This window comes from Carassius carassius, chromosome 47 (assembly GCF_963082965.1).
Source record: "Carassius carassius chromosome 47, fCarCar2.1, whole genome shotgun sequence".
Taxonomy (NCBI): domain Eukaryota; kingdom Metazoa; phylum Chordata; class Actinopteri; order Cypriniformes; family Cyprinidae; genus Carassius; species Carassius carassius.
Genome location: NC_081801.1, coordinates 9,804,692 through 9,832,325, shown reverse-complemented (window position 1 = coordinate 9,832,325; position 27,634 = coordinate 9,804,692). Strand labels below are relative to the sequence as shown.

Sequence of the window (27,634 nt, the reverse complement as noted above, 5' to 3'; positions counted from 1 at the left end):
GGAATAGACTTGGACTCTCACGCGATGACAGCAATACTATCTCTCCCGCGCGCTCAGTCTCTCGCGTCATGCGTGCGTCACTTCAAAGTGGGTCACACTGTGACGGTGAATTTGTGCCTCAGACTTTTAGGTCTAATGGCAGCGGCATCCCCTGTAATCCGTCTGGGCTTACTTCAAATGCGCCCTTTTCAGTGGTGGACGACAAGCCGGAACATTTCACCCCGTTGTCTTCCGCATCGGACGATTTCGGTGACACGGTGTGTTATGTCAATAAGACTATGGATGTCAACCGAATTCCTTCTAGCTTCCTTGTGCTTCCCGAGAGTCTGTCACGACGGACGCGTCTTTGACCAGTTGGGGAACTGTTTGTCAAGGGCGCCCAGCTCACGGAGTATGGATGGCGACACAACGCAGTTGGCATATAAACAAGTTGGAATTACTGGCAGTTTTTCTAGCTCTCCAGTATTTCTCGAATCTGCTGATCGGCTGTCATGTACTACTCAGGTCAGACAACATAGCGGTTGTGTCGTATCTGAATCATCAAGGAGGATTATGCTCTTGCCCCTGTGCAGGTTGGCGAAAAATATTCTTCTTTGGTCTCAGAACCGAGTGGTTCATGTCCCCGGACGTTTGAACTTCGGAGCGGATTTGCTATCCAGACAGACTCTGGAGCAGGGGGAATGGAGGTTGCACCCCCAAACGGTGAGCCTTTTATGGCAGATATTTGCAGAAGCAAGAGTGGACTTATTCGCGTCGAATCTGTCTGTAGTCAGTCTGTTAGCGGGCTCTCCAAGGGAGATTCCCCTCAGGCAGGACTTACTATCGCAAGCACTGGGAATGATTTGGCACCCAAGGCCAGATCTATGGAAGCTGTGGGCGTGGCCTCTGAGCGGAGTGAGTTAATATGTCCCGGTCTTTCTGTTGAAACCACTGAGACTATAATGAATTCTAGGGCAGCTTCTACAAGACGCTTATATGCTTTCAAATGGAAACTGTTTACAACCTGGTGTGGAATTCGTTATATGGATCCAGTTTACTGCCCAGTGGCTTCAGTACTGGAGTTCCTTCAAGAACGTTTCTCTGAATGGAGTAACGCCAGCCACTCTGAAAGTTTACGTGGCAGCCATTTCAGCTAACCACGTATATATAGATGGTGCTTCAGTGGGCCATCATCCGCTGGTCTCTCGTTTTAAACAGGGTGCGCGACGGCTGAGGCCTTTCCGCCCTGTGCGAGTTCCTTCATGGGATTTATCCATTGTGTTGCAAGTGTGGCATCGAAAAGGTGAGTTTCGTTATTCTGGACTCAATTATAATTACAACACCGACTACGCCACCCTGGGAATTTCACCCTGGGAAATTATGGTCCAATAAGGACACACAGGTTCGTTCCCACAAAGACACAGCAGAGACGTGAATATAGAAAATAACAATAATACTTTATTATAATAACTAGACTAAAAGCTCGACACACACACACACACACACACACACTTCCATACACCAGGGGTTAATGTGGCTTCAGAATCAAAACTAAAGAAAAATAACAAAAATCAAAAATAACATGTCGGATGGCAAGGAGAAATAACAAACCTACCCAATTCCATTTCACTACAAGCACTTCAAACGTACAGTAGTGTACTCACTTCACCACAAGCACACGTGCATTCAAGTGACAGGGAATTCAAAAGACTCAAATCACTCAGTGAACAAGGGTACCCATTAACTTGGACCTAGAGTGGTCAGCACTCCTTCTCAGCCGGTCCAACAAAGTTAACAAAATCAATGTCAAATTGTCACAAATCAATAAACAAGAAAAAAAGTACAATAATCAAAATGATCAAATCAACAAACAAGAAAAGAAAAATACAAGTTGATCAACAAAATACAAAACAAAAACAACAAAATAACAGATGCAAATCACATTACACCTTGTCCATTAACAATACACACACACACACACACACAGGATGCATTTAAAATCACGCAAACTCACAACCATTAATACTTATTTCTCACGCTCGCACACTCGTACATATACACGCTCACACACACTTCCAACAATAAACAGCACACTCAAACACTCACATCAACTTTGAATTCATCCACACAACCATCCAAACCCCACAGACCCAATCTTCCAGTTGAAACAGTGCGGAGGTGGCCAAACGGCCACACGGATTAATACTCGGGTCTCACAATCTCCCGATGTCAAGTTCACTTGATGTGGACAGGTCAAGCAGGCGCAGTTGAGTTGAGGCAAGACGGAACGTCACGGCAACGCACAACGACAGTAGTCTATTCAAGACAACAAAGGCAAAGACCAAACAGGAAGGAAGGGGAAGCCCGGTCACAGTCCCAAACAGCTGTCATCACACGAACATATTACCGGCTCTTGGCCTCTTTAGCTACAACAGAGGGGAACACGATATAACAAATCCTTTCGCGGATATCCACCCATTAAATCAAATCATTTACCCACCTGATGATTAACAAATCAGCCCTTCCAACGTCAGACCACGATAGATAAACAGCCCAGGATGCATACCAAATACTGCGTGGCACAGCTCGAAGATCCCCATAAGGGAATAACTCGAAAGAACAGCTTTTGAGCAGTCAAGAACAGTTTGCAGCAGTCAACGCACGCCAACAACGCAATAGCTTCCTTATACACACTCACGCACCTATAGCGCACCTGTATCTAATTAGGTGATTACCATTCATTTGTACTAGGGTTGTACCAAAATTAACGAGGCAACTATGACTACTACAATCTACCCCCCCGAACTGGATCGACGTCCCGGCGATCACATGACAACTCATATCCATGGCCTAAAGACTGCTGTGACCGCATTAACTGCCCCACTTGGCCCAATCGCTGCCCTAGGGAGGCGATTCACGTTAGAATGCTGGCCCGCCGTAACTCGACTGGTCTTTCTAACCGTATTTACAACCTCACCAGGTAAATCGACTGGTTCAGGCCTCACCTCTCTCTTAACAAACACAGGGGTTTCTACTTGCACCACATCTGTCCTCAGAGGTGGAACAATATTTCCCAAGGGATCCTGGGAATGACCTTGGCCCGCAAGCTCGGCACTCCCAACGCCTACTCTAACAACCCTCACCAGATCAACATCTTCCTCCTCCAGATGAAGGGAACTTTCCTCCAGAGGAGGGGGATTCTCCTCTGGATCTGATAGGTGCTCACATTCATCTGGGGCCTCTGCCTCAGACCCCAATCGACCCTTAATCAAGGAACGATGTACCGTTCTTACTTGGGTCAAGTCATCAGCAGGAGCAATAGTGTACACTACACCACCTTCCTCAGGTGCTCGCAGGATCTGAAATAACACAGGGCTCCAAAGATCACTGATCTTATGACGCCCTCGGACCCCATAATTGCGAAGATACACCAACTGCCCTACAGTGAGCGGGGCATACCGAACTAATAGATCATGCTGCTCTTTACGCTTCTTTGCTGCAACTCGCAACCGTTCTCGAGCTCCCTCAAAAGCTACCTGTAGTCGAGTTTGGTGCTCTAATACCCACTCATGTATCTCACCTTCTATGGGCTCCGGAACGCTACCCAGTAAGAAATCCACAGGCAATCGTGCCTCCTGGCCAAACATTAAAAAATGTGGTGACTCTCCTGTAGTCTGGTGGAGGGTGGTGTTATAACAAAACACCACTTGAGGAAGGCATGCTACCCAGTCTCGCTTTCTCGAGCTTGGAAGGGTCCGCAAAAGATCGTGGAGCGTACGGTTAAACCGCTCGCATTGCCCATTTCCAGCTGGATGGTACGGAGTAGTTCGTGACTTAACAATCCCATAAAGGGCACATAACTGGCGAATTAAACCGGACTCAAAATTACGACCCTGGTCCGAATGAAGACCAAATTTACAAAACCATTCAGTCACTAGCAGTCGTGCCACTGTCTCTGCCCGCTGATCCCGAGTTGGGACAGCAACTGTGTACTTACTAAAGATGTCAGTTATCACCAGCACGTTCTCCACTCCCGAACTAGATGGTTCTAGAATCGTAAAATCAATAGCAATGATCTCATTAGGGCAGGAAGCCAACAAATGGCCCATAGGTCCCCGGGCCGGTGGCCGTGTATCTTTCGCCACTTGGCAACGTTCACACCGCTGGCACCAATTTGCCACCTCAGCTGCTTCACCAGGCCAGTGTTCCACACCTTGATGGCCATGGTTTTGATGGAGTTGGGTCAGAACATCAGTCTTTAAAATGGTTGGCAAAACCAACTGCAGTGCCTCCTCCTTACCATCGGGACGCATCACCCTTCGGTACAAAACCCCATCTCGCTCTACCAGACGTTTCCACTGCCGTAACAGGACCAAACCATGTCTCGACAGCTTCCGTCGTTCTTCCGGACCAGGATATCTCCTGCATTTCCAGAATCCCAGGACTTCGCTAATCACTGGGTCAGCAGCCTGCAAGGACGCCAGCTCCACAGGCGAATGGCCAGGGAACATAGACATGGCACACTGGGTGGCCGCAGCTACAAGATCCACCCCCATTGCTCTCCTCAACACAGATGGTATCGTGGTGCCAGAGCCTAAGCCCCCTACTGCCACTGGAGAATGCAACCTGCATTTGTTAGACAAGGCATCTGCATTTGTATTACTCTTAACTGACCTATACTTGAGGTCGAAGTCAAAGGCAGCTAATTGAGCAGCCCACCGCTGTTCCGTAGCACCCAGCTTGGCAGTGGCCAAGTGGCTGAGGGGATTATTATCAGTGTACACTATACACCTATTTCCCAACAGATATTCTCTAAAGCGTTCGGTCATAGCCCACTTGAGTGCTAAAAACTCCAGCTTCATGGAGCTGTAGTTTGACAGGTTCCGCTCATTAGGTCTAATACTACAGCTGGCGTAAGCAACTGGTCGTACCTTACCATCCCGCTCCTGTGAGAGGACGGCCCCGAGCCCTCCATGGCTCGCATCCACCTTAAGGACAAACGGTTTGGCAAAATCAGCGTATGCCAGAACAGGGGCCGTGGTCAGCCTACTCTTCAACTCCTCAAAGCGGTCTTGACACTCTCTACTCCAAGCACTAGAGAATGCCTCCTCTTGCTGCCTTGGCCTACACTTGCTTCCAGTCAGCTCTCCTACCAGCCGATGTAAAGGGGCCGCCAATTTTGCGAACCCGTCCACAAAACGGCGGTAGTAGCTGGCGAAGCCGAGAAATGAACGCAACTCTTTAACGGTAGAGGGCCGAGGCCACTGTATTACCGCCTCAATTTTGCAGGGATCAGTAGCGACTCCCTCACTTGAAATAACGTGGCCTAAGTACTTTACCTCGGGCTGGAAAAAGGCACACTTCTCAAGCTTCACCTTCAAATTCTCCCTCTCCAAACGCCTGAACACTACGTCCAACCGCTCCAGGTGCTGGCTAACAGAAGACGAAAATACTACAATGTCATCCAAATACAACAGAAGAGATTGATATTGTTGGTCTCCAAAGATCCGCTCCATTAGTCGCTGGAATGTGGAGGGAGCATTGCAGAGCCCGAATGGCATCCGATTCCACTCAAATAGTCCAAACGGGGTGCAAAAAGCGGTCTTTGGCTTGTCTCCCTCACTGACGGGAACCTGATTATAACCACTGGCCAGATCTAAAGTGGAGAACCAGCGGGCTCCCGACAGTGCATCCAGCGACTCCTCTATGCGGGGCAGAGGAAAAGCATCTCTCCTGGTTTTAGCATTCAGTTGACGGTACCATCCTTCTTTTTCACCAAGACAATAGGGGACGCATATGGACTGCAACTCTCCCTAATGACTTGGGACTCCAGCAACTGATTTATATGTGCCCGGACGGTCTCGTACTCGGAGGGTGGAATACGTCGGTGTCGCTGCCTCACAGGGGTTTCATCTACTAACGGAATGTCGTGAGAGATGAGATTCGTACACCCCAAGTCACTTTCATTGACGGCAAAAATTGACTGATACTGCTGCAGCAAGGCCCTAACCTGGCTCTGTTCCTCATCAGGTAATGAACCCAACTCAACCGCATCTATTTGTGCTCGCTCCGCAGGGCAAGCAACTGGTGAATCTGCAGTAATTGTATTAGGCCGCACTTCTGTAACGCCTGCAGGTAAACTAACCACATGTACGCTGCTTAAAGTGCCCAAAACCCTGCGCGGGAAAAGCATAACATCTTAAGTACCCACATTAACTATTGGTACATAGACTGTGCCTTTAACAACACGAACCAATGCAGGCGAGACCAACAAATTCTCCGGTAATCCAGACTCAGGGGGTTCAAGGAGTACTACTCCATCCGCAAATTGTTCTGAACAGGTCGCCGCTATTAACGTAATAGTACCGCCTATCACTCGCTGCGTCCGAGGACCACGCACCCTAACCCACCCTGAACAACCAGGAGGAGGATGAGTGTTTACTTGATGGCACTGTTGCAGGGCCTGCCTCACAAAGGAAGGTACTCCAGCCACAGAAGGGAAATTAAAAAGTGCGGTACCATGCTGCCCCAACAACTGCTGGTAACACCGCCCCAAGACGTTCATCCCTAGTACGCCAGGGGCTTGGACACCAATGCCTCCCGGGGGATCCTTAACAACCAAAATGCCACAATTAGAGACTGCGTGCCCACATAATTCAACATCCAATTCCAAATAACCTATATATAGAATAGAAAGCCCATTTGCAGCACGCAGTGTTGGGGAGTAACTAGTTACATGTAACGGCGTTACGTAATTTAATTACAAAATAAATGTAACAGTAATCAGTTACAGTTACTAAGAAAAAATGAGTAATTAAATTACAGTTACTTATGAAAATTGTAACGATTACAATGAGGATTACATTTGAATATTTACACACATCCACATACAGCTTATTTCTTTCCCAAATTGCACTAAGACATATGGCCCATAATCTCCGAGACGCGGAAAACACATTCGTAGAATCCAGTCATAAAAATGGAATTCAGCCTATAACGCGGACGCAATATGCCACATTTTGGACGAATAAATCAAAAGTAGGTCAGTACACTTGAATCAAAACCCGATATGGACTGATGTCTGTGAATATTAAGCCGCAAAAAGACTGAGTATGAATCCTGTACGTTCTGCGTGTCTGTGGAAATCAGGCGCTGACTGGACATCGGGAGAACCGGGACTATTCCCGGTGGCCTGGCAGACGATTTGGCCTTCTACTTTAATATTGTTATTGTATAATTGCAGGCCGAATATACTAAAGCGATTATTTCCGAATCCGCCATTCGATAATTAAATTTCTAATAAATCATGAATCGGTTAGTCGTGACTGGCAATGGTTGGGCTCGCGCGCTCTCTGCGCCTCCGCCGAGCGGTTTGGATCAGACTCCGAGTAATCAATGCGAGAGAGAGAGAGACCGGAGTGAGATGTGTAAGCGCACAGCTGGAGAAGAGAAGTGACACTTCTGTTCAGGGTTTCAGGTGCAGGTCAGTTTCATCTGTAAATATACTAATGTAGTTTTGTCTTTGTTTACTTAGTCAAGCAGCAGCAGCACATTGCTCGCAATCACTCAAAATACTGTATAAACGACGTCATTATTATCTTTTGTAATGTTACAGTAGTAAGTTAGCAGACAAATCATCATATTTTATCATAGGTTTAGGGGGAGCTAGAGGATACAAAAACACAACCCTTAGGAAAATTTATATAGCCTATGGTATGGCACTAACCGTGGTTTAATTATGGAATTTGTAGTAAAAATAAATACAAGTGGTAATTCATTTGCCAAAAAAACAAAATTGCACTTACAAAACATGGTAAAAGTCAAATAAAAATCTTCAGTATTAAAGTCATGAGAGAGATGGATGGATAATGGAAGTGAATGTGCAGTTTAGGAGAGAACTCTTAATTACGTTGCAAGTCCCCCAACCTAAGGATTCAAATATTTTTCATGTCAGGTCCAAAAAAAAAATAGGGTTGTCCATGTTTCAGAATGGGTTGTGGGTGTATGAGTGTGAGATTTCCCAGCCTATTTTTTCCCCCAGTCCGCCCCTCATGGAAATTAATCTCTAGAACAGTCACTTCATGAGCATTTTTTACTTATTTTGAGAAACTATCATCATATCATATACAAAGAGACAGCAGTGTTTCAAAAAGACACCAATGTTTCAGGAGTTTAGTACACAAAATAGGACACATGCTTATTAGATAACCGTATTTGAGTTGATGTATATGCTTTTATTTTTTTATTAACTATTTTTCCCCAAACCATTGTTAGATGCAGTTAGATGCCTGTAGTTATGCAAAGATTTGGTTTCAAAAACAGTATCTATAAACTATTTCTTTTGATTTTAAATCTGCTTTGAACTTCAGATCAATCTCTAAGTAAAGTCTGATTGTGTGGTGGAAGTGTTCAAATGTGATCATCTTAATTTAAGTGATGAAGGATGGTGAAAGTCTGACAGTATTGAGCACTACTGTAAGGTTAAACCTGCATGGTGTAAAATGGTTGAAGATGATTTACAGTTGCAAATTAACATTCATTAGAAATTTATAAAAGTAATCAAAATGTACTCAAAAGTAATTAGTTACATTACTTTATTAAAGTAATTAAAAAAGTTACACTACTATTACATTTTAAATAGGGTAACTTGTAATCTGTAACCTATTACATTTCCAAAGTAACCTTCCCAACACTGGCAGCACGCAATAGCAGCCACTGGCAGGACTTCAAACGGTCTTGCCCCCACGGTTCGAAATGTCTACGGAAACAGGTCTCTGTAATCGTAGACACCATTGACCCAGTGTCTATTAAACAAGACACAACCACCCCACCTATATGAACATATAAGTGGGGACACGAAGACACTAACTGTGGGAATGAGCGTGAACTGTAATCTATCTCTGAGCCGCAATTCTCCCCAACCGGATCGTGGCTCTGCGACCCGGCGGGACTAGTTTTCCGACTGTTGACCAAAGCGAAGTTGCCTACCGTCTGTTGGCAAATCAGCATGACGGGGTAGGTCCCTAGAATGAGGGCCCACTCGCTCCCCAACACATTCTCTGGCAATGTGTCCCGGTCTATGGCACCGCCTACATATAATCGGGCCGCTACGAGCAGATGGAACACGGGATGAAGGTCCTTGCAACCTTGTGACGCTTTGGGTGAGCTGCTCGAGCTGCTTCTGCTGTGCCTTAAACATCTCTCTTTATTCACTCAATTCAGAGCGTGGAAGTACGCCCCCAACCCCCGTATGTGCACCTTCCCCCACTCCATACTGGAAGCCTTGAACTGACGGAACTGAATGGCTACGGCCTCTAGCGCCCCCCGGAGTCCCTTCTTGTTCCCATCGTATAGCTTCACTTCGCACTTCCAGCAGGGTGGAATTTGGCTGACGACGAACGAGCTGCTTTAATTCTCGACGGAGGCTGCTCTCACGCACATGTTCAACGAATGATCCCGCAATAAAGAGTCAGCATTTGGCAGACCACTGGGTGACCGCTGTTTAACCCTCTCTAGCAGACCCATGAGTGCCAAAGAAAACTCCAATAGGGTTTCTCCCTCATGCTGTCTCCTAGAGAAAAATGCTTCTTGCAAAGCCACATAAGACTGGGAACAACCGTACAATTCGCGCAATGCAAAAATTATCTTCTCTGGGTCTTCCCGCTCTATCGCTGGGCGATATCGGATTTCTTCCCGAGCTTCCCCTTCCAAATGATCGAATGAAAAGAATGCGCGATCGGCAATGGACATATGACGAACCCTCATACAGGCCTCCGCCTCGTCAACCCATTCGTTTATACCCATTCCCGCCCTACCATTAAATTTAGGACACTTACGATCTCGTGGTATAAACACAAACCTCTCTGCAGCTGGAATACCAGCATTTACAGGCGGAGGGTCAATAGAGAATGATGACGCATTAGACGGACCAGGTCTGGGTTCAGCTGCATCTGTGATCGCCCGATCCTGCCTCAACTTCTCATTTTCAGCCCGCAGCTGTGACACTAGATCTCGTAGGTCACGTAATTCCTCATCCATCCTTAAGAAATTAGTGAAACTTACCAAAAAAGAGATAGGACGTTCAGTACACAACACCGCCCTGTTTCAACAAAAAAAATAAAATAAAGAATCACAACATTCACCCCACACAATATAGAAAAAAAAACAAATTCACGTCTCAGCCCAAAATCAATGTGGCATCCTGCCGACTGCCGACTTTTCGATGCCAAAATGTGGCATCGAAAAGGTGAGTTTCGTTATTCTGGACTCAATTATAATTACAACACCGACTACGCCACCCTGGGAATTTCACCCTGGGAAATTATGGTCCAATAAGGACACACAGGTTCGTTCCCACAAAGACACAGCAGAGACGTGAATATAGAAAATAACAATAATACTTTATTATAATAACTAGACTAAAAGCTCGACACACACACACACACACACACACACACACACACACACACACACACACACACACACACACACACACACACACACACACACACACACTTCCATACACCAGGGGTTAATGTGGCATCAGAATCAAAACTAAAGAAAAATAACAAAAATCAAAAATAACATGTCGGATGGCAAGGAGAAATAACAAACCTACCCAATTCCATTTCACTACAAGCACTTCAAACGTACAGTAGTGTACTCACTTCACCACAAGCACACGTGCATTCAAGTGACAGGGAATTCAAAAGACTCAAATCACTCAGTGAACAAGGGTACCCATTAACTTGGACCTAGAGTGGTCAGCACTCCTTCTCAGCCGGTCCAACAAAGTTAACAAAATCAATGTCAAATTGTCACAAATCAATAAACAAGAAAAAAAGTACAATAATCAAAATGATCAAATCAGCAAACAAGAAAAGAAAAATACAAGTTGATCAACAAAATACAAAACAAAAACAACAAAATAACAGATGCAAATCACATTACACCTTGTCCATTAACAATACACACACACACACACACACACAGGATGCATTTAAAATCACGCAAACTCACAACCATTAATACTTATTTCTCACGCTCACACACACTTCCAACAATAAACAGCACACTCAAACACTCACATAAACTTTGAATTCCTCCACACAACCATCCAAACCCCACAGACACAATCTTCCAGTTGAAACAGTGCGGAGGTGGCCAAACGGCCACACGGATTAATACTCGGGTCTCACAATCTCCCGATGTCAAGTTCACTTGATGTGGACAGGTCAAGCAGGCGCAGTTGAGTTGAGGCAAGACGGAACGTCACGGCAACGCACAACGACAGTAGTCTATTCAAGACAACGAAGGCAAAGACCAAACAGGAAGGAAGGGGAAGCCCGGTCACAGTCCCAATCAGCTGTCATCACACGGACATATTACCGGCTCTTGGCCTCTTTAGCTACAACAGAGGGGAACACGATATAACAAATCCTTTCGCGGATATCCACCCATTAAATCAAATCATTTACCCACCTGATTATTTACAAATCAGCCCTTCCAACATCAGACCACGATAGATAAACAGCCCAGGATGCATACCAAATACTGCGTGGCACAGCTCGAAGATCCCCATAAGGGAATAACTCGAAAGAACAGCTTTCGAGCAGTCAAGAACAGTTTGCAGCAGTCAACGCACGCCAACAACGCAATAGCTTCCTTATACACACTCACGCACCTATAGCGCACCTGTATCTAATTAGGTGATTACCATTCATTTGTACTAGGGTTGTACCAAAATTAACGAGGCAACTATGACTACTACACAAGGTTTATCAGGGCATCCGTTTGAGCCCTTTGAAACTATACTGGATAAAATCCTGACTTTAAAGACAGTTCTTCTTGTGGCTTTATCCTCCCTCAAGAGACTCCCTCAAGGGGATTTACAGGCTCTTCTGTTTCGCCCTCGTGCATGGATTTTTCACCAGGCTCTGTGAAAGTATTACTGCGACCGAGGCCTATTATGTCCCTAAGGTCGCTTCGAACCCTTTTCACTTTCAACAAGTGGTCTTGGAGGCTTTACCCCCTGTCAGAGCGCTGAAGACTTATGTTGATTGAACAGCTCCATGGCATGAGTCTGACCAGCTTTGTCTGTTAGGACACAAAATAGAGGCCATGCTGTCACAAAGCAGCGCATGTCCCTTTGGCTGGTGGAGACTATATCTTTAGCCTATGAGGCGCGTGGACTCGCTTCGCCCTTAGGAGTTAGAGCTCATTCCACGAGAGCAGTGGCTTCATCACAAGCTTTCTCAGTGGTTCTTCTATATATGATGTCTGTGCTGCGGCAGGATGTTCCTCACCAAGCACTTTTGTCAAGTATTACAGTCTGGATGTGAGGATGGCTCCTGGCTCCTGGCTCCCGGGTTTAGTCCGCTTGAGCAGATGCTTTCCTTGGATTCCAACTCAGGTACGTCAGGCGTTATTGTATAGGGTTCCCATACGGTGATGTCACCACAGCATCGAAGTGACCTATGAAAGGGAACGTCTCGGTTACGTATGTAACCACGGTTCCCTGAATAGGGAACGAGATGCTGCGGTCCCGGCCGTTCCGTACCTTGATAGCATTTCTTCAGTTCATGAAATCTGAGCGAAATAGTGCGTGGCACTCAGGTATACGATGCGTATGCATGCGTAGGGCGGTGCCAAGCGCTATTTGGCCAAAAGGATTGGCGGGATGGTATAGGGCTTCAGACATTCGTCACACCGAGAGGTGTTCCCATACAGTGACGTCACCGCAGGATCTCATTCCCTATTCAGGGAACCGTGGTTACATACGTAACCGAGATGATATTTTGGATGAAAACCTTGAGGCTTGAGACTGTCCCATAGACTGCCAAGTAAATTACACTGTCAATGTCCAGAAAAGTATGAAAAGCATAGTCAGAATAGTCCATCTGCCATCAGTGGTTCAACCATAATGTTATAAAGCGACGACAATACTTTTTGTATGCAAATACAACAAAAATAATTACTTTATTCAACAATTCCTTTGTCAACAGTCTCTTCTTTGTCTCTCCACATCACCATATGCTGCTAATGCTCGTCTGTGTCAGCCGCGCCACAAGGATGGGCTGTTTTCTTTCAAATCAAAGCATAAATGCACATAGAAACAGCGCATCCTGACACTCTGATGGCAGATGGACTGTTCTGATGATGCTTTTCATACTTTTCTGGACCTTTACAGTGTAACTTACATGGCAGTCTATGGGACAGTCATTGAATTGCTCAGCAACACACAGCTGTGTACGACACGAACCAAAAAATGACATTAATGTGTTTACTAAAGTAAAAAATTTGTGTATTATATTTTAACACATGTTTTGTGTTGAATTTAACTCAACATGTGTAGTCCCTGAGCTCACTCAATGTTTAATATAACACTTTTTTTTTAATTCTTGTTTTAAGAGAATCAACGTTTCTGCTGATGCATATGTGCATGGTATTCACAAGAAACTGGTATCAAGAAAATATTCATACAGTCTTCCAAGTCTCACTCTACCTTATATGTAAAAGAAAAATTGGAGAAAATTTTTCTAAGGACATTTTTATTATTATTATATTATAATAGATTTTATTATATTATATAGAGTCTGCACTTTGCTGGAGAAGATGTTTCAACTCAATGACTGATTATTTTCAGATATTCTGGAACTGTCCAGCAATCCAGTCTGACTGGTTAATGGTCAATGAATCAACACTGGGTTTTGAGATTGATTATGGGGTTATATTTAAGAAACATACCAACTGATTTTAATGGTCAAGAGAACCTTTTTAGATTGTTATTGGTTGCTAATAAAAAAAGCAATAACAAATAAATGGCTGGATGAGAATCCACCAACAAAAGAAGAGTGGATAGAGATTGTAAGGGATATGTTTGGTATGGAGAAAATGACCATGACTAAGTAAGATTATGGATACATTTGATAAGAATTGGTCGAAATGGTTAACACCGGAAGTTACCCCCAAATAACTATAAGAAGCATGTAAGAACTGTAGCCTATGCGATGCCTCTGGTGACTCTATTCAGTTCTTTGTCATTTATTTATTTAGCCTATTTATTGTATTCAGAGTTATGTTAAAAGAAATTTAAATAAGTTTAAAATACAATTTGCTGCAGTAATTACTACAATAAAACTGTTTACCAGGGTTGTAAATAAATGTAAATAAATAAGTGAATGAATGAATGAACAAGCTTGTCTCGTTTAAACACGTTTGAAAGAGATCACATTTTAATTATTATGATTTACGGTGCAAACATTAACTGGGTAACCATGCTAAATTAGTGGTAACCATGGTACAATTTTACAACTGCCATTACAAAAAAGTGAATCACAGTTTTTAATCGCCCACAAAGGCAACACAATTGGACATCTCATCGACTTTTTGTTTGTCTTTTAATTAAATGTTGTTTTTTCGTTCGTTGTTGTTGTTGTTTTATCCCTAAACTGTGCCTAATTATGTTATTTAAAGATAAACTAATGTCAGTTAAATCTCGTTAACAAACGCCTACAGCACATGACTGATATACACGCGTTGATCGCATAGGTTGATCGACGGCCGAGTGAAGCCACAAGCGGCGCAGATCGAGGTGAGCGCGAGTGCTTCCGGGTGGCGGGTGTAAGCTGGGTGTCCCCGCTTTCAAAGGTCGTTCATTGATTCTCTGTCTCTGCTCGGTGAGAATTTCAATTCAATTCTTCGATCTCCACCACATTATCATTTGATTGCAAGAAATGCATTAGAGCATGCATCGCTGTGGTCTCTAAATGCAAACGTCAGCTTCCACTAGTTGTTTGTACTTAGCTAACAAGCTAGTGAAGTACGACTACAGCTTGTGCCCGCCTTCTGTCGGCTCACCGATCCTGAAGCCGCGATGCTCTAACGAAAATAAGCCATGCAAACGCAAGAATTTGATGTAGTGGTGTATAACAGGTTTTAATTAATAGTAACGTTACTGTTGTACTTGGGCTGCATTATATGAATGTGAATATGCTAATGCGTTTCTTATGCCATTGAGTTGTTTGAATGAATGACTTTTGCATTGCCCAATAACAAACTCTTGGCACAAGGGCGAGCATCGTTAATTTTGATCCTAATCCCTCCTCGTCACTTATGTTGAATAATGTGATTTTCTAAACATTGTAGTTTATAGATTAAAGTGAGTGTGCGTTGTCCCACATCTGATTGTGTCACTTCTCTGGTCCGCTGACGCGCTGCTGAAATTAGATTGTAGTTGGCACCATAATTCAATAGAGACTGTCTGCACATGTTTCATTAAATCGGTGATTTGATTGTTTCCTTCGCCCTCATACATGCATAACCACTGCAGTATAACCACTGCAGTGCTTGCATGTGTGGGATGCATCTCTAAAAAAGAAAAAAAAAAGGAAAATTATACAGGCGTCTTCTTGTGTATAAGTGGAAACTGAGTCTTACTGGCACATTCCATGAATACACGAGACTTTGGGTGTCCATTCCACACATTTTATTGTAAGCAGTGGCAGGGTTTGACAGTGTTATAGCCTCATCAGAAACTTGCTTAGTCCCTGCACAGCCCCCCTCCTGTTTTTGGTGTCACTTTCATTAATATTGAAAAATAAACATTAAAAATCCCCCAAAAAGTGCATAATATTTGGCCTATAAACTATTTATATTATGGAGAGGACTGGAGCCCGTACTCAGAATTCGTGCTCTGCATTTAGCCCTCCAAAGTGTACACACACAGCAGTGAACACACACAAACCGTGAACACACACCTGGAGCAGTGGGCAGCCATTTGTGCTGCGGTGCCCAGGGAGCAGTTGGTGGTTCAGTGCCTTGCTCAAGGGCACCTCAGTCATGGTATTGCTGGCCCGATACTCGAACCCACAACCTTAGGGTTAGGAGTCCAACTCTAACCTCTAAGCCACAACTTCCCCGGCAGCCATATCACCCTGGAGCCCAAGACCGGTTTCCCACTGAAGCTAAGCAGGGCTGAGCCTGGTCAGTACCTGGATGGGAGACCTCCTGAGAAAACTAGGTTGCTGCTGGAAGAGGTGCTAGTGAGGCCAGCAGGGGGTGCTCACCCTGTGGTCTGTGTGCGTCCTAGCGCCCCAGTGTGGTGGGCGTTCTGGGGCACTATGGCTGCCTTCGCATCATCCAGGTGGATGCTGCACACTGGTGGTGGATGAGGAGATACCCCCAGACTATGTAAAGTGCTTTGAGTGCCTAGAAAAAGCGCTATATAAATGTAATGAATTATAGTAGTAAACATGAGAATAAATGTTTTTTGCATTAAACGGGTTGTTTTTGAAAATCGGTGCACGAAATAAAGCTGCTCTTAATTTTCATTTATGACTGCAGTGTTAATAATTTTAATAATATGTCTATAAATTCTTTACAATTTATTTAAAGTCACCAAAATCTGCAAAACAATCTTTTTCTCTCACACTAGCAATTTTCAGTTTCAGGCTATATTTTGTACCCTAAAAAGAATTATTCTTTTTATGTATTTTGTATATTCTGGAGAAGACCCTCGCAGACAGTGTTTATGGTGTTGTAGACCATAAATGACCTAAAAGGCCTCCTGTCTGTAAGCTGCTACTGTTTGACCTGCACTCACAAAAAGCCTTATCACCTTCATATATGATAGCCCTTACCTAAACAAATACACTTCTACACACTTCTGGGTTTGCCTTAGTGTGACCTTGGCTGTTTCACCCTGTGGATTAATTGATCTGTGTCGTGTCGCTTACAAATAGTCTTGCAAAGTGCCATTAAGTTCTTTAGAAACTAGATACAATGGGGAATAATAAAGAATAATTAAGAAAAGCTATAGAAACAAAATATTATTTTTTATTTTTACTTAAAATTCCATTTAAAAATGCTAGTTTGAGACCAGTTGTTGTTTGGTAGCTGTTATAATCTTTTATGTGTGTATTACAAAATTACAAAATTTGAATAAAATTGTTTTGAATATAGATTTCACATATATGTTTATTTTTTTCCATCATGGAAAGAGATATAGTGTTGTTGTTTTATACTATTGATGTTATTATAATCAGTGTTGAATCATAATAAGCTTCTTTATTTAATTTTTTTTAGAAACTGTGGCACATTTTTCTTTACTATCCTTTTTGCTAAATTGGATGTATCTTTATGAATTTCTTAAATTTTTTTTATTGATATTACTCTATGAAGATGTGAGAACTTAGTGACTTAACACTCAGTTAACAATCAGTCACCCACTTGTGTGAACTGTGAGCATATGTGTGTTACCTTGGAGGTGGGTAAACATCTGCGCTGCAGTGACTTGGGCAGAGTGGAGCATTATGGGATAGGTCAGCCGAATCACTTTTTTTCTTTCTCTCCCTCTCATGTAGGAGGAGGGTCGTTCCGACTGCACAGCTTCTCCTTGTGTCTCCGATGGCGAGTCTTCTGCGAGTGGTAGCCACCAGCTGTTCCAGCCCCCTGTTCTCCGGGCTGGCCTGTGCTAAGAGTGTCCGGACGGTGAAGACCCCATGCATTCGGTTCTTTAGGACCCATCAAGCCCTCTCTCGCCTCTCAAGTCCAGGTAACGTGCTGGAATATTAAGTTGTTGTTATAGTACATTTTGTTTCAGACCTTTGGTTTTCGTAATCGGTTGACTTGAGGTGGTTGAGGACATTAAAATCATGTTTGATATATTTTTTCCCTCTCAGTATATATTGAAAGACCTTGAGTATGGTTCGCTTATGCATAAACATAAGTTGTTTTATCTCAGCAGATTTTGTTTTAAAGCATGACAAAAGTGAATTAAGCATTCCCAAACTTCTTTCTACTCTTCTCCTAATATTTCTGTAGCAGTCCATGTTCAGTGTGTCTCAAGGTCAGTGTGTCCCTCCTCTGCTCGTTCTGCCACTATTACCTGCATTGAAGGTCTCAGGTAATGAGAGAATGGACTGGAAGTGAGCTGTGTTGTGGCTGCTTGGATACTGTGTTTGTTGCAGACCTTCCATTAATTGCAGAAGTTGTTTTTTGAGCGGGGGATGAATGGTAATGACAGATGAGGCAGGTTATTTTTGGCACTGTGTCAACTGAGGAGCCGGGACTGTGGCACAGCTCTTGCAGGAAAATGCCTGCTGGGAAAAAAAACACATCTATGGTGACTGCCAGCATTCAGTTTGGTTATAAGGGGTTTATGGGCCTCAGATTTTCACTTTGTTTCCATTTACATCTGGAAATACAAAAAAAAGCAACTAAAAATACTTAGTAATTATTTTATATTAATTTATGTATGTATTTATTATTTCAGTACCATTCAAAAGTTTATGGTTGGTATGATATTTTTAATATCCTTTTGAAAGAAGTCTCTTATGCTCACAGAGGCTACATTTGATAAAAAATACAGTAAAAGCAGTAATATTTTGAAACATAATTACAAAATGTAATTTATCCCAGTGATGGCAAAGCAGCCATTGCTTCAGTCTTCAGTGTCACATGACCTTTCAGAAATAATTTTAATATTTTACAGAAGATTTCTAAATGTCTTTACTGTCAGTAAAGTATTTTTTTTCTTTACTTTACTGAAGTATCTTTATGAAGTATGTCATTTTTATAAAGCTGGTCAGATTTGAAATCGGCATGCTTATGTCATAAAAAGTGCATAAAAGTTTTCAAACAGCAACAAAAATGTTCATTTCTCTTGCATATGCCGGGAAGCAAAACTGATTTAGGTTGTCCTATTACGATTTTAATCAACAGTTGTTTCAATTGATCAATGTAAAAATTGAACTTGGTGGCATAAAGTGGCCTCAGACATATTTGAACGCTTATGCAGCTACCATAAATTTGTTTGCTTTTGATACAAAACAGGTTTCCAAGAGAGCAAAAGAAAATCGTCAACTTAATTCCATTTTTGTAACAGTAAATGCCACTGGTCTGTATTGGTTTGATATCTAATGCAGTGACATTCATTTATTTACCATATAGTGTCCAAATACTTTTTGAGTTGCCTTTGCTGTCAGTGGCCCGGTTTAACAGCCTCCAGGTCCAGTCTATGATTCACGTGAGCTTGTGTTGTTGTTATATTTAAATCTGGCCTGTGGTGGAATTTTCCACAAGCGACCTCCTGCTATCACAGCAGAACATGACTTGGGTGACTTCTTGATGCATATTCAGCCTGTCTAGACCACATGTTGTTTGCACATCTTTTACAGACCAAAACACACAAAATAAAGGTGTGCGTAAAAATTCTACTTGATTTACTTTATTACACATCCTAAAACCCAGCCATGCTTTTTTTTACAGCTTGAAATCTGTTATATTTTTGAAATTATGACTGCAGAATTAGGGCTGTTCCAATGCCACAAACTCTTGCTTTACTGTAAAACCACAAGAGACCTCATGGACCTACAATCTATTACAAAGGTCTCGAATCACCCATTGATCTTTTATGAACTGGTTCACCAGTTGTTAGTCTGACTCTTATCTTTATTGCACTGCTTTTCTCTTTGACCTATCCTTGAGTTGAGAATAGAGAAACTGCACGGTTAGAAATGGTTAAAGCGATATAGTCCATGAGAGCAGCCTGAGATCTGCTTTTCACACTTCGATTTGTTTCTGTGGTACTAGGTTCTCTAAACAGACAATTTGTCTGAGGATTGAGTCAAATTTCATGTTGCCGATTAAAAAGGTGAATATTTTAAAGATCCAAAGAATCACAATATGAGTTGTCGCTAGTGTTGTAATTTTTAAATAAAAATATAAAATTTTCGGGCATTATTAGTAATTTAATTATTCTTTTAATCTAAAGAATTTATGATTTATTTTATAGCACATAAAATGACAATTTAATGTTTTTTTTTTTAAGTGAAAAATAATCGAATTTATAATACAGTTTTGACATGCACACTTAGAAATAAGTTGCTCTCCAGGCTCTGCTTGATTCTGGGATTCCGTATTTAATTTTTTTCTGTAGGCATTCCATACAAACAGCTAACTGTTGGCGTTCCCAAGGAAATCTTTCAGAATGAGCGTCGCGTGGCCATCTCTCCAGCTGGAGTGGAAGCTCTCATCAAGCAGGGCTTCAATGTGTTGGTGGAGTCTGGCGCTGGAGAATCTGCCAAGTTCTCCGATGACATGTATACAAAGGCAGGAGCCACCATCAGGGACGTCAAAGATGTCTTTGCATCCGATGTTCTGCTTAAGGTACTGTTAGATTCATTCATTTTACCCTCACTTAGCTGAGTCTTCATCAGCACTCATTCTCTCTGGCTGTTCACTATAGGTGCGTGCCCCCATGTTGAACTACGCTCTAGGAGTTCATGAGGCACAACTCATGAGTGAAGGAGCCACCCTCGTCAGTTTCATCTATCCCGCTCAGAACCCTGAGCTGATGGACCAGCTGTCCCAACGCAAAGCCACCGTCCTGGCCATGGACCAGGTGCCCCGTGTTACTATTGCTCAGGGTTATGATGCCCTTAGCTCCATGGCCAACATTGCTGGGTAAGTCTGCTAGCATTTTTAAAAAAAAAATGATCCAAAGCATTTTGTATCAGTGTATAAATGTTTTTAGAATTTAGTAATTTATCATTTTTGTAAAAAAAAAAAAAAATTCACTTATTTATATTATATATCATATCTAGAAGCTTGCATTCTGCAAGTGAACGTCGCTTGATTGTGCCATCCCAAAGAAGCACAAAGTCTCTTTTACGGACTTTTAAATTAAATGTTCCCTCCTGGTGGCATGACCTCCCCAACTCAATCCGGACAGCTGAGTCCTTAGCCATCTTCAAGAATCGGCTTAAAACACATCTCTTCCATCTTTATTTGACCCTCTAACTTTAACACTCACTATTCTAATTCTATTCTTTAAAAAAAAAAAATCTAACTACCTTTCTTATCTTTTTGTATTCTATTTTCTTTTCATTTATTATGCAATTGTATGAGTGTGTGTGTGTGTGTGTGTGTAAAGACCTCTAACACTAGCTTGCTCTATTCTTTTTTTATTCTATCTGTTTTCTTTTTATTTATTATATTATTTAAAATCATGTGCTACGTGTACTGTGTTAACCTAACTGAGACTTGTTATAGCACTTATATATATATCACTGCTTTTTTTGTTGTTTTTGATTGCTTCCACTGTCCTCATCTGTAAGTCGCTTTGGATAAAAGTGTCTGCTAAATGAATAAATGTAATGTAAATATATTGTTCTATAATGACAATGGTACTAATATTAATAATATTACAAATAAAACATCCAAAAATACACATTTAAGTGTTTATTTAATTACACTTTATCTATTTGCATATGTAGATTTCAATTACAATGCATTGCTTTATAGTGATGTATATTAGCGTATTTACCTGTGGGGTGACTTCGCAGGCCAATCTTCTGTAACCCATTAACTGAAATCTACTATTCTATTTGTGGCCAGCGTAGTGTGTCTTGATTCCTGCTTCATCAGCAGCTGTGACTGATGTACATCTCTTTTTCTTGGCAGCTATAAAGCGGTGGTCCTGGCAGCCAACAACTTTGGCCGCTTCTTTACTGGTCAGATCACAGCCGCAGGGAAGGTCCCTCCTGCTAAGGTACGAGTTGCCATGAGTGGTTTTTATTTGTATTTGAGTGGAGTTTGCTTGTTTCATTGCCGTACACTTCTCACATTAGATCTTGGATAAACATATTAGCACTGTTCATATTTTTCCCAAGTTAGATTTGTGTTTATTTCAGTTTGAATTCTAAAAAGGCTGTTCATATTGGCAGGTGTTGATCATTGGAGGTGGAGTGGCTGGGCTGGCCGCTGCTGGCTCTGCCCGTGCTATGGGTGCCATTGTCAGAGGATTTGACACCAGGTAAAAAGTCATAGAACTTAGTTACTCAAGCAGGGATTTTTTTTATTTTTTATAATCAATACTAATATTAATGTTCTCATGATGGCCCCTTAGTTGGTTAGAAGTTACCCTGGGTTCTTTTGCAGTCTTGCAGTCTATTACATGTCGTCCTTTTGGAGCGATCTCTGTTGGTCGACCACTCCTGATGAGGGTAACAGTGGTCTTGAATTTCCTCCATTTGTACACCATCTTTCTGATTGTGGATTTGTGGAGTCCAAACTCTTTAGAGATGGTTTTGTAACATTTTTTACAATCTTGATGTGCAACAACTCTTTTTCTGAAGTCCTCTGAGATCTCCTCTGTTCGTGCCATGATTCACTTCAAACATCATCAGATCCATGATCTTTAAATAAAACTGGAAAAGCACTGACACCTGATAGTCATTCCATTGATGAAAAACACCTCTGAACAGATGGACTCTAATTTCACCTTCAAATTAACTGCTAATCCTAGAGGTTGACAATAACTTAATCACAATTGCCAAATGTGAATTATAAAATTTGCTCCTTTTTTCCAGTCTCTGACCCGATGGTTCTCGCTTACAACTAAGCTTTGTGTTTATTTTCCCTCCTGTTTTATAACCTGACAGATGTTCTGTTATTTTTGTCAGTATTAATAAATTTGAGTTTTGAGTCACCGTTCTGCATAAGTTTAGACATATGATGTTTGTTTTTATCAAAAAGTCTTTTTTTTTTTTTTTTTCTAAAACAAGAACATAAAAACGGGTTGTGCAAGAAAACAGCGACGCCATTGCTAATCCTGCCAAAGTGGTTTGAAATGTACAGATTTTAAAAAGCTTAATTTTACTATGATTTAATGACTTTGATCCTACAGCATTGGCCAAGTTTGGTGAATTTAGTTAGAATCCACATCCTTTCTGTGGTTTGGAACTTAACACTTGGCCGAGTCCATCAGCGTCAGCTCCAGCAAGCTTCCTCTCGGTGGCAGTGTTGCAGTAGTCATGGAGTCTTTTCTTCTTCTTCCAGAGCGGCTGCACTGGAGCAGTTCAAGTCCCTGGGTGCCGAGCCTCTGGAGGTGAATGTGAAGGAGTCAGGAGAAGGCCAGGGCGGTTACGCTAAGGAGATGTCCAAAGAGTTTATCGAGGCTGAGATGAAGCTGTTTGCCAAGCAGTGTTTGGATGTTGACATCATTATCACTACTGCGCTTATTCCTGGTACGCACACCTGCAGCCTTCACTCTCTTTCCATCTTTTTACCATCACTTGCCCTCTTTGGCATGTACTTACTTGATAATAAGTGTACATGCGCTTATTTTCCCATCATTTGACTTCTAAAACAAGAGTTAAGCCAGGAATTTAGATTTTTCTCTTTATTTACTCTGCCTTATGTTGTTACAAACCTGTATGCTGTCATTTCCTTCCTGTGAAATACACAAAATAATCTTTTTTTCCTGAATGATCTTAGGCTGTCAAGTTCAGAGTGCCCAAAATGCAGAATAAAATAGTCCATATGCCTCTATAGTTATATTCCAAGCCTTCTGAAGATGTGTGAAAACTTTTATAACATTTCCTAACTTCCTTCAACTTTGGGGTAAATCATAGCTAGCACTATATGATTTTAATAAAGGTTGGCTGTTTATTTATTTATTTATTTAAATCGGTGCTACAATATTGAAGAAAACTGAGAAAAAGAGCAGTGGTGGAAAAAAAAGGTATGTTTGATCAGACTATCCTTGAGCGAGGATACAAGAATGTGCAAGTACGATCTGTAGCTTTCACAAAAGCCCTGACAAATTACGATTCCTAAGTTCTCGTTGTTGCGTTTCATGAAAAAATTATGACATTTTAGTTCAGAAGTACTTGAGGGTGAGTAAATGTCAATTTCGAGTTTTCGTATTCACTGTATTCTTTTAACTGTGATCCTGGTTTATCTCAAGATCCTCAAGTCAATACTTGTATGACTTTCGTTGGCATTTTAAAAGAGAAACGGTTTACCCCGCATAACTTATTATGTACAGCATAATTACCAATTTAACAGCTCCGTGGCTACAGATGTGCTTCATGTTTATTCGAAAGCATGATTTATCTTAATCTCCATGACTGAAAGCTAATAAATATCAGGTGTCTATAACAGAGAATGTTTGTGAAGTTTTCTGAGTGTCATAAGAGTTGCTTTGGGTCAGTCTTGCTTTAGATTGGCAGAGAGTTTTTCCAGATTATGTGGCTTTTTCTATACCGCTGGCATTTGAAGTCAGTTCCTCTGACTTTTGCATGCTTGTGCACACTCCTGGTGTCACTTTAATGTAATTTGATTTCCATCCCTGAAGCCATGGAGCCACCAATTGGACTTTTAGTACTTATAAACTCCATACCTGGCAGTTTTTAGCACGCTCATACTATTTAAATTCATGCAATCTGTTCCACTTTTATCAGAATACTATTTTCTTTTAAAACCAACAAGCCGCAAAGCAGCTTATCAGTATATTAGGTTGCACGCATAAAAGGCACATATGAGGAGTCTTATTAATTGCATATCAGTCATGGTTTTGGTTTATCAGTCTCACTGTGCTGAAATTATTATGCAGGTCGGAAGGCCCCTGTGCTGATTACTAAGGAAATGGTGGAGACCATGAAAGATGGTTCAGTGGTGGTGGACCTGGCTGCAGAAGCTGGGGGCAACATCGAGACCACGGTTCCTGGAGAACTCTCTGTTCACAAAGTGAGTACACTGCAACTTGGGGGTCTTACATGAGTTTCATGTTCCTTTCAGGAATTGTTAATGGATTAGTAAGGTTTTTTTTTTTAAACGTAGTTTAATTTAGAATTAATGCATTAAATTAATCAAGTGACATTTAAGTTTTTTTACATAAAAAAAAAATCAGAATGTTTATAATAAAAAAAAGTATATTTCAAATAAATACTGTTCTTTAAAACATTCTCATTTACTGTACATTTATGCATTTGGCAGACTTTTTTTGTCCAAAGCAGCTTGCATTTAAATTATACATTTAATCAGTTCATGCATTTCCTAGGAATCAAAAACATGTTCTTGGCATTGTTAGAACCACGTTTTACAGGAAGGGAAACTTCCTATTCATCAAAGAATTCTGGGAAAAAAATGCATCAACTTTTATCAACATTGATAATAATAGGAAAAGTTTCTTGAGTAGCAATTCAGCTTGATTACTGGAAGCTGATGTGACACTGAAGACTGGAGTAATGATGCTGGAATTTTAGCTTTCTTAAAATATATTTCAATAGAAAACTCTTACTGTAATAATATTTTTACAATTACTGTTTTGCGTTTATTAATGCAGTATATGGTATAAATAAATAAATGCAGCCTTGTTTTCTTTTATATTAGTGTATAATCACATGTGTGTCTGTCTTACTTTATTACCGTATTTTCCGGACTATAAGTCGCACTTTTTTCATAGTTTGGCTGGTCCTGCGACTTATAGTCAGGTGTGACTTATTTATCAAAATTAATTTGACATGAACCAAGAGAAATGAACTAAGAGACATGAACCAAGAGAAAACATTACCGTCTACAGCCGTGAGAGGGCGCTCTATGCTGCTCAGTGCTCCTGTAGTCTACACTGAGCAGTATAGAGCGCCCTCTCACGGCTGTAGACGGTAATGTTTTTTCTTGGTTCTAAATAAATGCGACTTATAGTCCAGTGCGACTTATATATGTTTTTTCCCTCATGACGTATTTTTGGACTGATGGTGCGACTTATACTCAGGTGCGACTTATAGTCCGAAAAATACGGTTAATGTATTTCTGTACTTTTCCTATAGGGTGTGATCCACGTTGGCTATACTGATCTTCCCAGTCGCCTCCCGACTCAGGCCAGCACATTATACTCTAACAACATCATCAAACTCATCCGAGCCATCAGCCCGGACAAGGAAGTTTTTCACTTTGATGTGAAAAACGAGTTTGATTACGGCACAATGGACCATGTCATCCGAGGTTCAATCGTTATGCAGGTAAACCTGTTTTTTTTTGTCGTTTTTTAAGCTACAGGAGGACATAAAAACACTCTTAGTTGTGTTGCATGTTATAGGCCACATCCTAAATCAGTAAAACCTTTCTTTCAGTTACATATGAAGTTTGACACTCAATATCTAGCAAAATCATGTTTTTAAGATGAAATTGCATCTTCTGGAGCCGCAGCCCAAGGCAACATGTTCCACATTGAGTTTTGACATTTACTGGTATAAGGAAAAAAAATTAAGTGAATAACACATTATTATCCAACAACCATTTTTTTTATTGAAATGAGTAAATTTAATCCATTTCGTTATACCAAAATACTGGTGAAATAAGCATCAGAATTGTTTCTTGACTTGTCTTGCATGCGTTCTCCATGGATACACTAAAGTTTAACAAATACAAAAATTTGGCTGGCATGAGATGATGTTTAATCCAGTCTGGCTGTTGCCCTAAAATGAGTTCGACACCCCTGAGCTAAAGGATGTGAGCAGTTTGAAATTTATGACCCAATATCTCTCTGGCGCTCATTTAGCCTTCAAGGAGTTGAGTTGTGGTGGTGTTTGAATTCTGGCTGTCACTCTCTCCGTCTGTCTGCAGGATGGAAAAGTGCTTTTCCCTGCACCACAACCTAACAACGTCCCAGTGGCTGCACCTCCAAAACAAAAGAGTGTCCAGGAGCTGGAGAAGGAAAAGGCAGCTGCCATCACGCCCTTCAGAGCCACTCTCAACACGGCTGGGATTTACACCGGAGGTAAATCACAGTCCGGCTGCCCTTCCTGCCTTTCCCTTCCCACCGGATCTCTCGGGGTCCCTCCTGGGGTTAATATGAAAGCGGCTCCCTGTGTGTTTTAAGAGGAAGAGATGGCTGTATTGGTGGTCTCTGACACTGAACTATGTTAATAAGGTTTTCATGGAAGTTTAAAACAGCCCCCACTTTTAACCTTTGAGATTAATCAGATTTTTATTTTCTTCCTTTTATCCACTTAACAATCTGCATTGCTCAGAAATCCTCAAAATAGCAGCTCCCCTGTTTGGCCGCTTTGTCCCAAGATGTGATTAGACTCCAAAGCCCCTCTAAACTAAACGGCACACAAATGAATTCTGTTGGTTGCAGACGCCCGAGGACAACTTGTGTGAGGAGAGGCAACTTTGGCTTCACATCAAAGTGCTCACTTCCTCACTCACACAACCCGCAAATTCAACTCGCACGTAAATAAACACCGGCTTATAAACAAACATGCAAATGAGATCTTCCTGCCTTTTCATGGTTTTCCTGTATCTGTATGAGCTTTAGGTACAGGGAATCCTGACTTGCTCGGAAGGCCGAAATCGCTTCCTTTTAAAACTCACCATTGGTCACCTAATTGAGGAGCAAGTGGATTTATTTTCCACATCCGCTTGATATGAAACCCATGACCCTTGTCATGGTTGTGTTTCTCCTTCCCTTCTGCTGTGTTGAGTTTTTTTTTACCCACATGGCCAAGGGCTGGTCTGTAAGTTGGCAATACCTTTTATTAAAGGGGTGGTTGAAAAGATCGATTTCACTTTTTTTAACGTATGTAATGTTAAAAATAATAATAATAATAATAATAATAATTTGTTCATTCATTTATTAATGTATATCACACACGCCAGTAGAATTAATATTATCATCATTATTTTACATAAATATTAAATGTAAAAATTTAATGAAGCAGACAGCAAATGTACCCTATATTAGAGTTGAGGTGGCAAGTATACTTGCTTTTTGAGAGGATTTTGGGATATATAAACAGGACACATTGCCCCTAACACTCTGCTGATTTGTCTGAGTGGTAAAAATTACTTTAACTGAAAAACC

General features: G+C 41.6%; 2 protein-coding genes across 3 annotated transcripts in view; one reads left to right on the top strand and one right to left on the bottom strand.

Moving 5' to 3' along the window:
• LOC132130696 (FYN-binding protein 1-like) overlaps positions 1-16,877 on the bottom strand; it is a 43,916-nt gene extending 27,039 nt beyond the window's left edge. Inside the window, exon 1 of the mRNA XM_059542488.1 lies at positions 16,868-16,877. The gene's annotated coding sequence lies outside the window, so the exon portion shown is untranslated. The remainder of the gene's footprint in view (positions 1-16,867) is intronic.
• The window catches only part of LOC132130690 (NAD(P) transhydrogenase, mitochondrial-like), a 35,387-nt gene continuing 22,282 nt past the window's right edge, over positions 14,530-27,634 (top strand). The window contains exons 1-10 of one of the 2 annotated variants that reach the window (XM_059542481.1): positions 14,530-14,657; positions 17,343-17,533; positions 19,919-20,148; positions 20,228-20,445; positions 21,445-21,532; positions 21,708-21,796; positions 22,822-23,009; positions 24,380-24,513; positions 25,596-25,787; positions 26,392-26,545. In XM_059542481.1, the coding sequence (XP_059398464.1) occupies positions 17,386-17,533; positions 19,919-20,148; positions 20,228-20,445; positions 21,445-21,532; positions 21,708-21,796; positions 22,822-23,009; positions 24,380-24,513; positions 25,596-25,787; positions 26,392-26,545 (1,441 nt within the window). In that variant the 5' untranslated portion in view covers positions 14,530-14,657; positions 17,343-17,385. The remainder of the gene's footprint in view (positions 14,658-17,342; positions 17,534-19,918; positions 20,149-20,227; positions 20,446-21,444; positions 21,533-21,707; positions 21,797-22,821; positions 23,010-24,379; positions 24,514-25,595; positions 25,788-26,391; positions 26,546-27,634) is intronic. The other variant, XM_059542482.1, reaches the window with a different exon arrangement.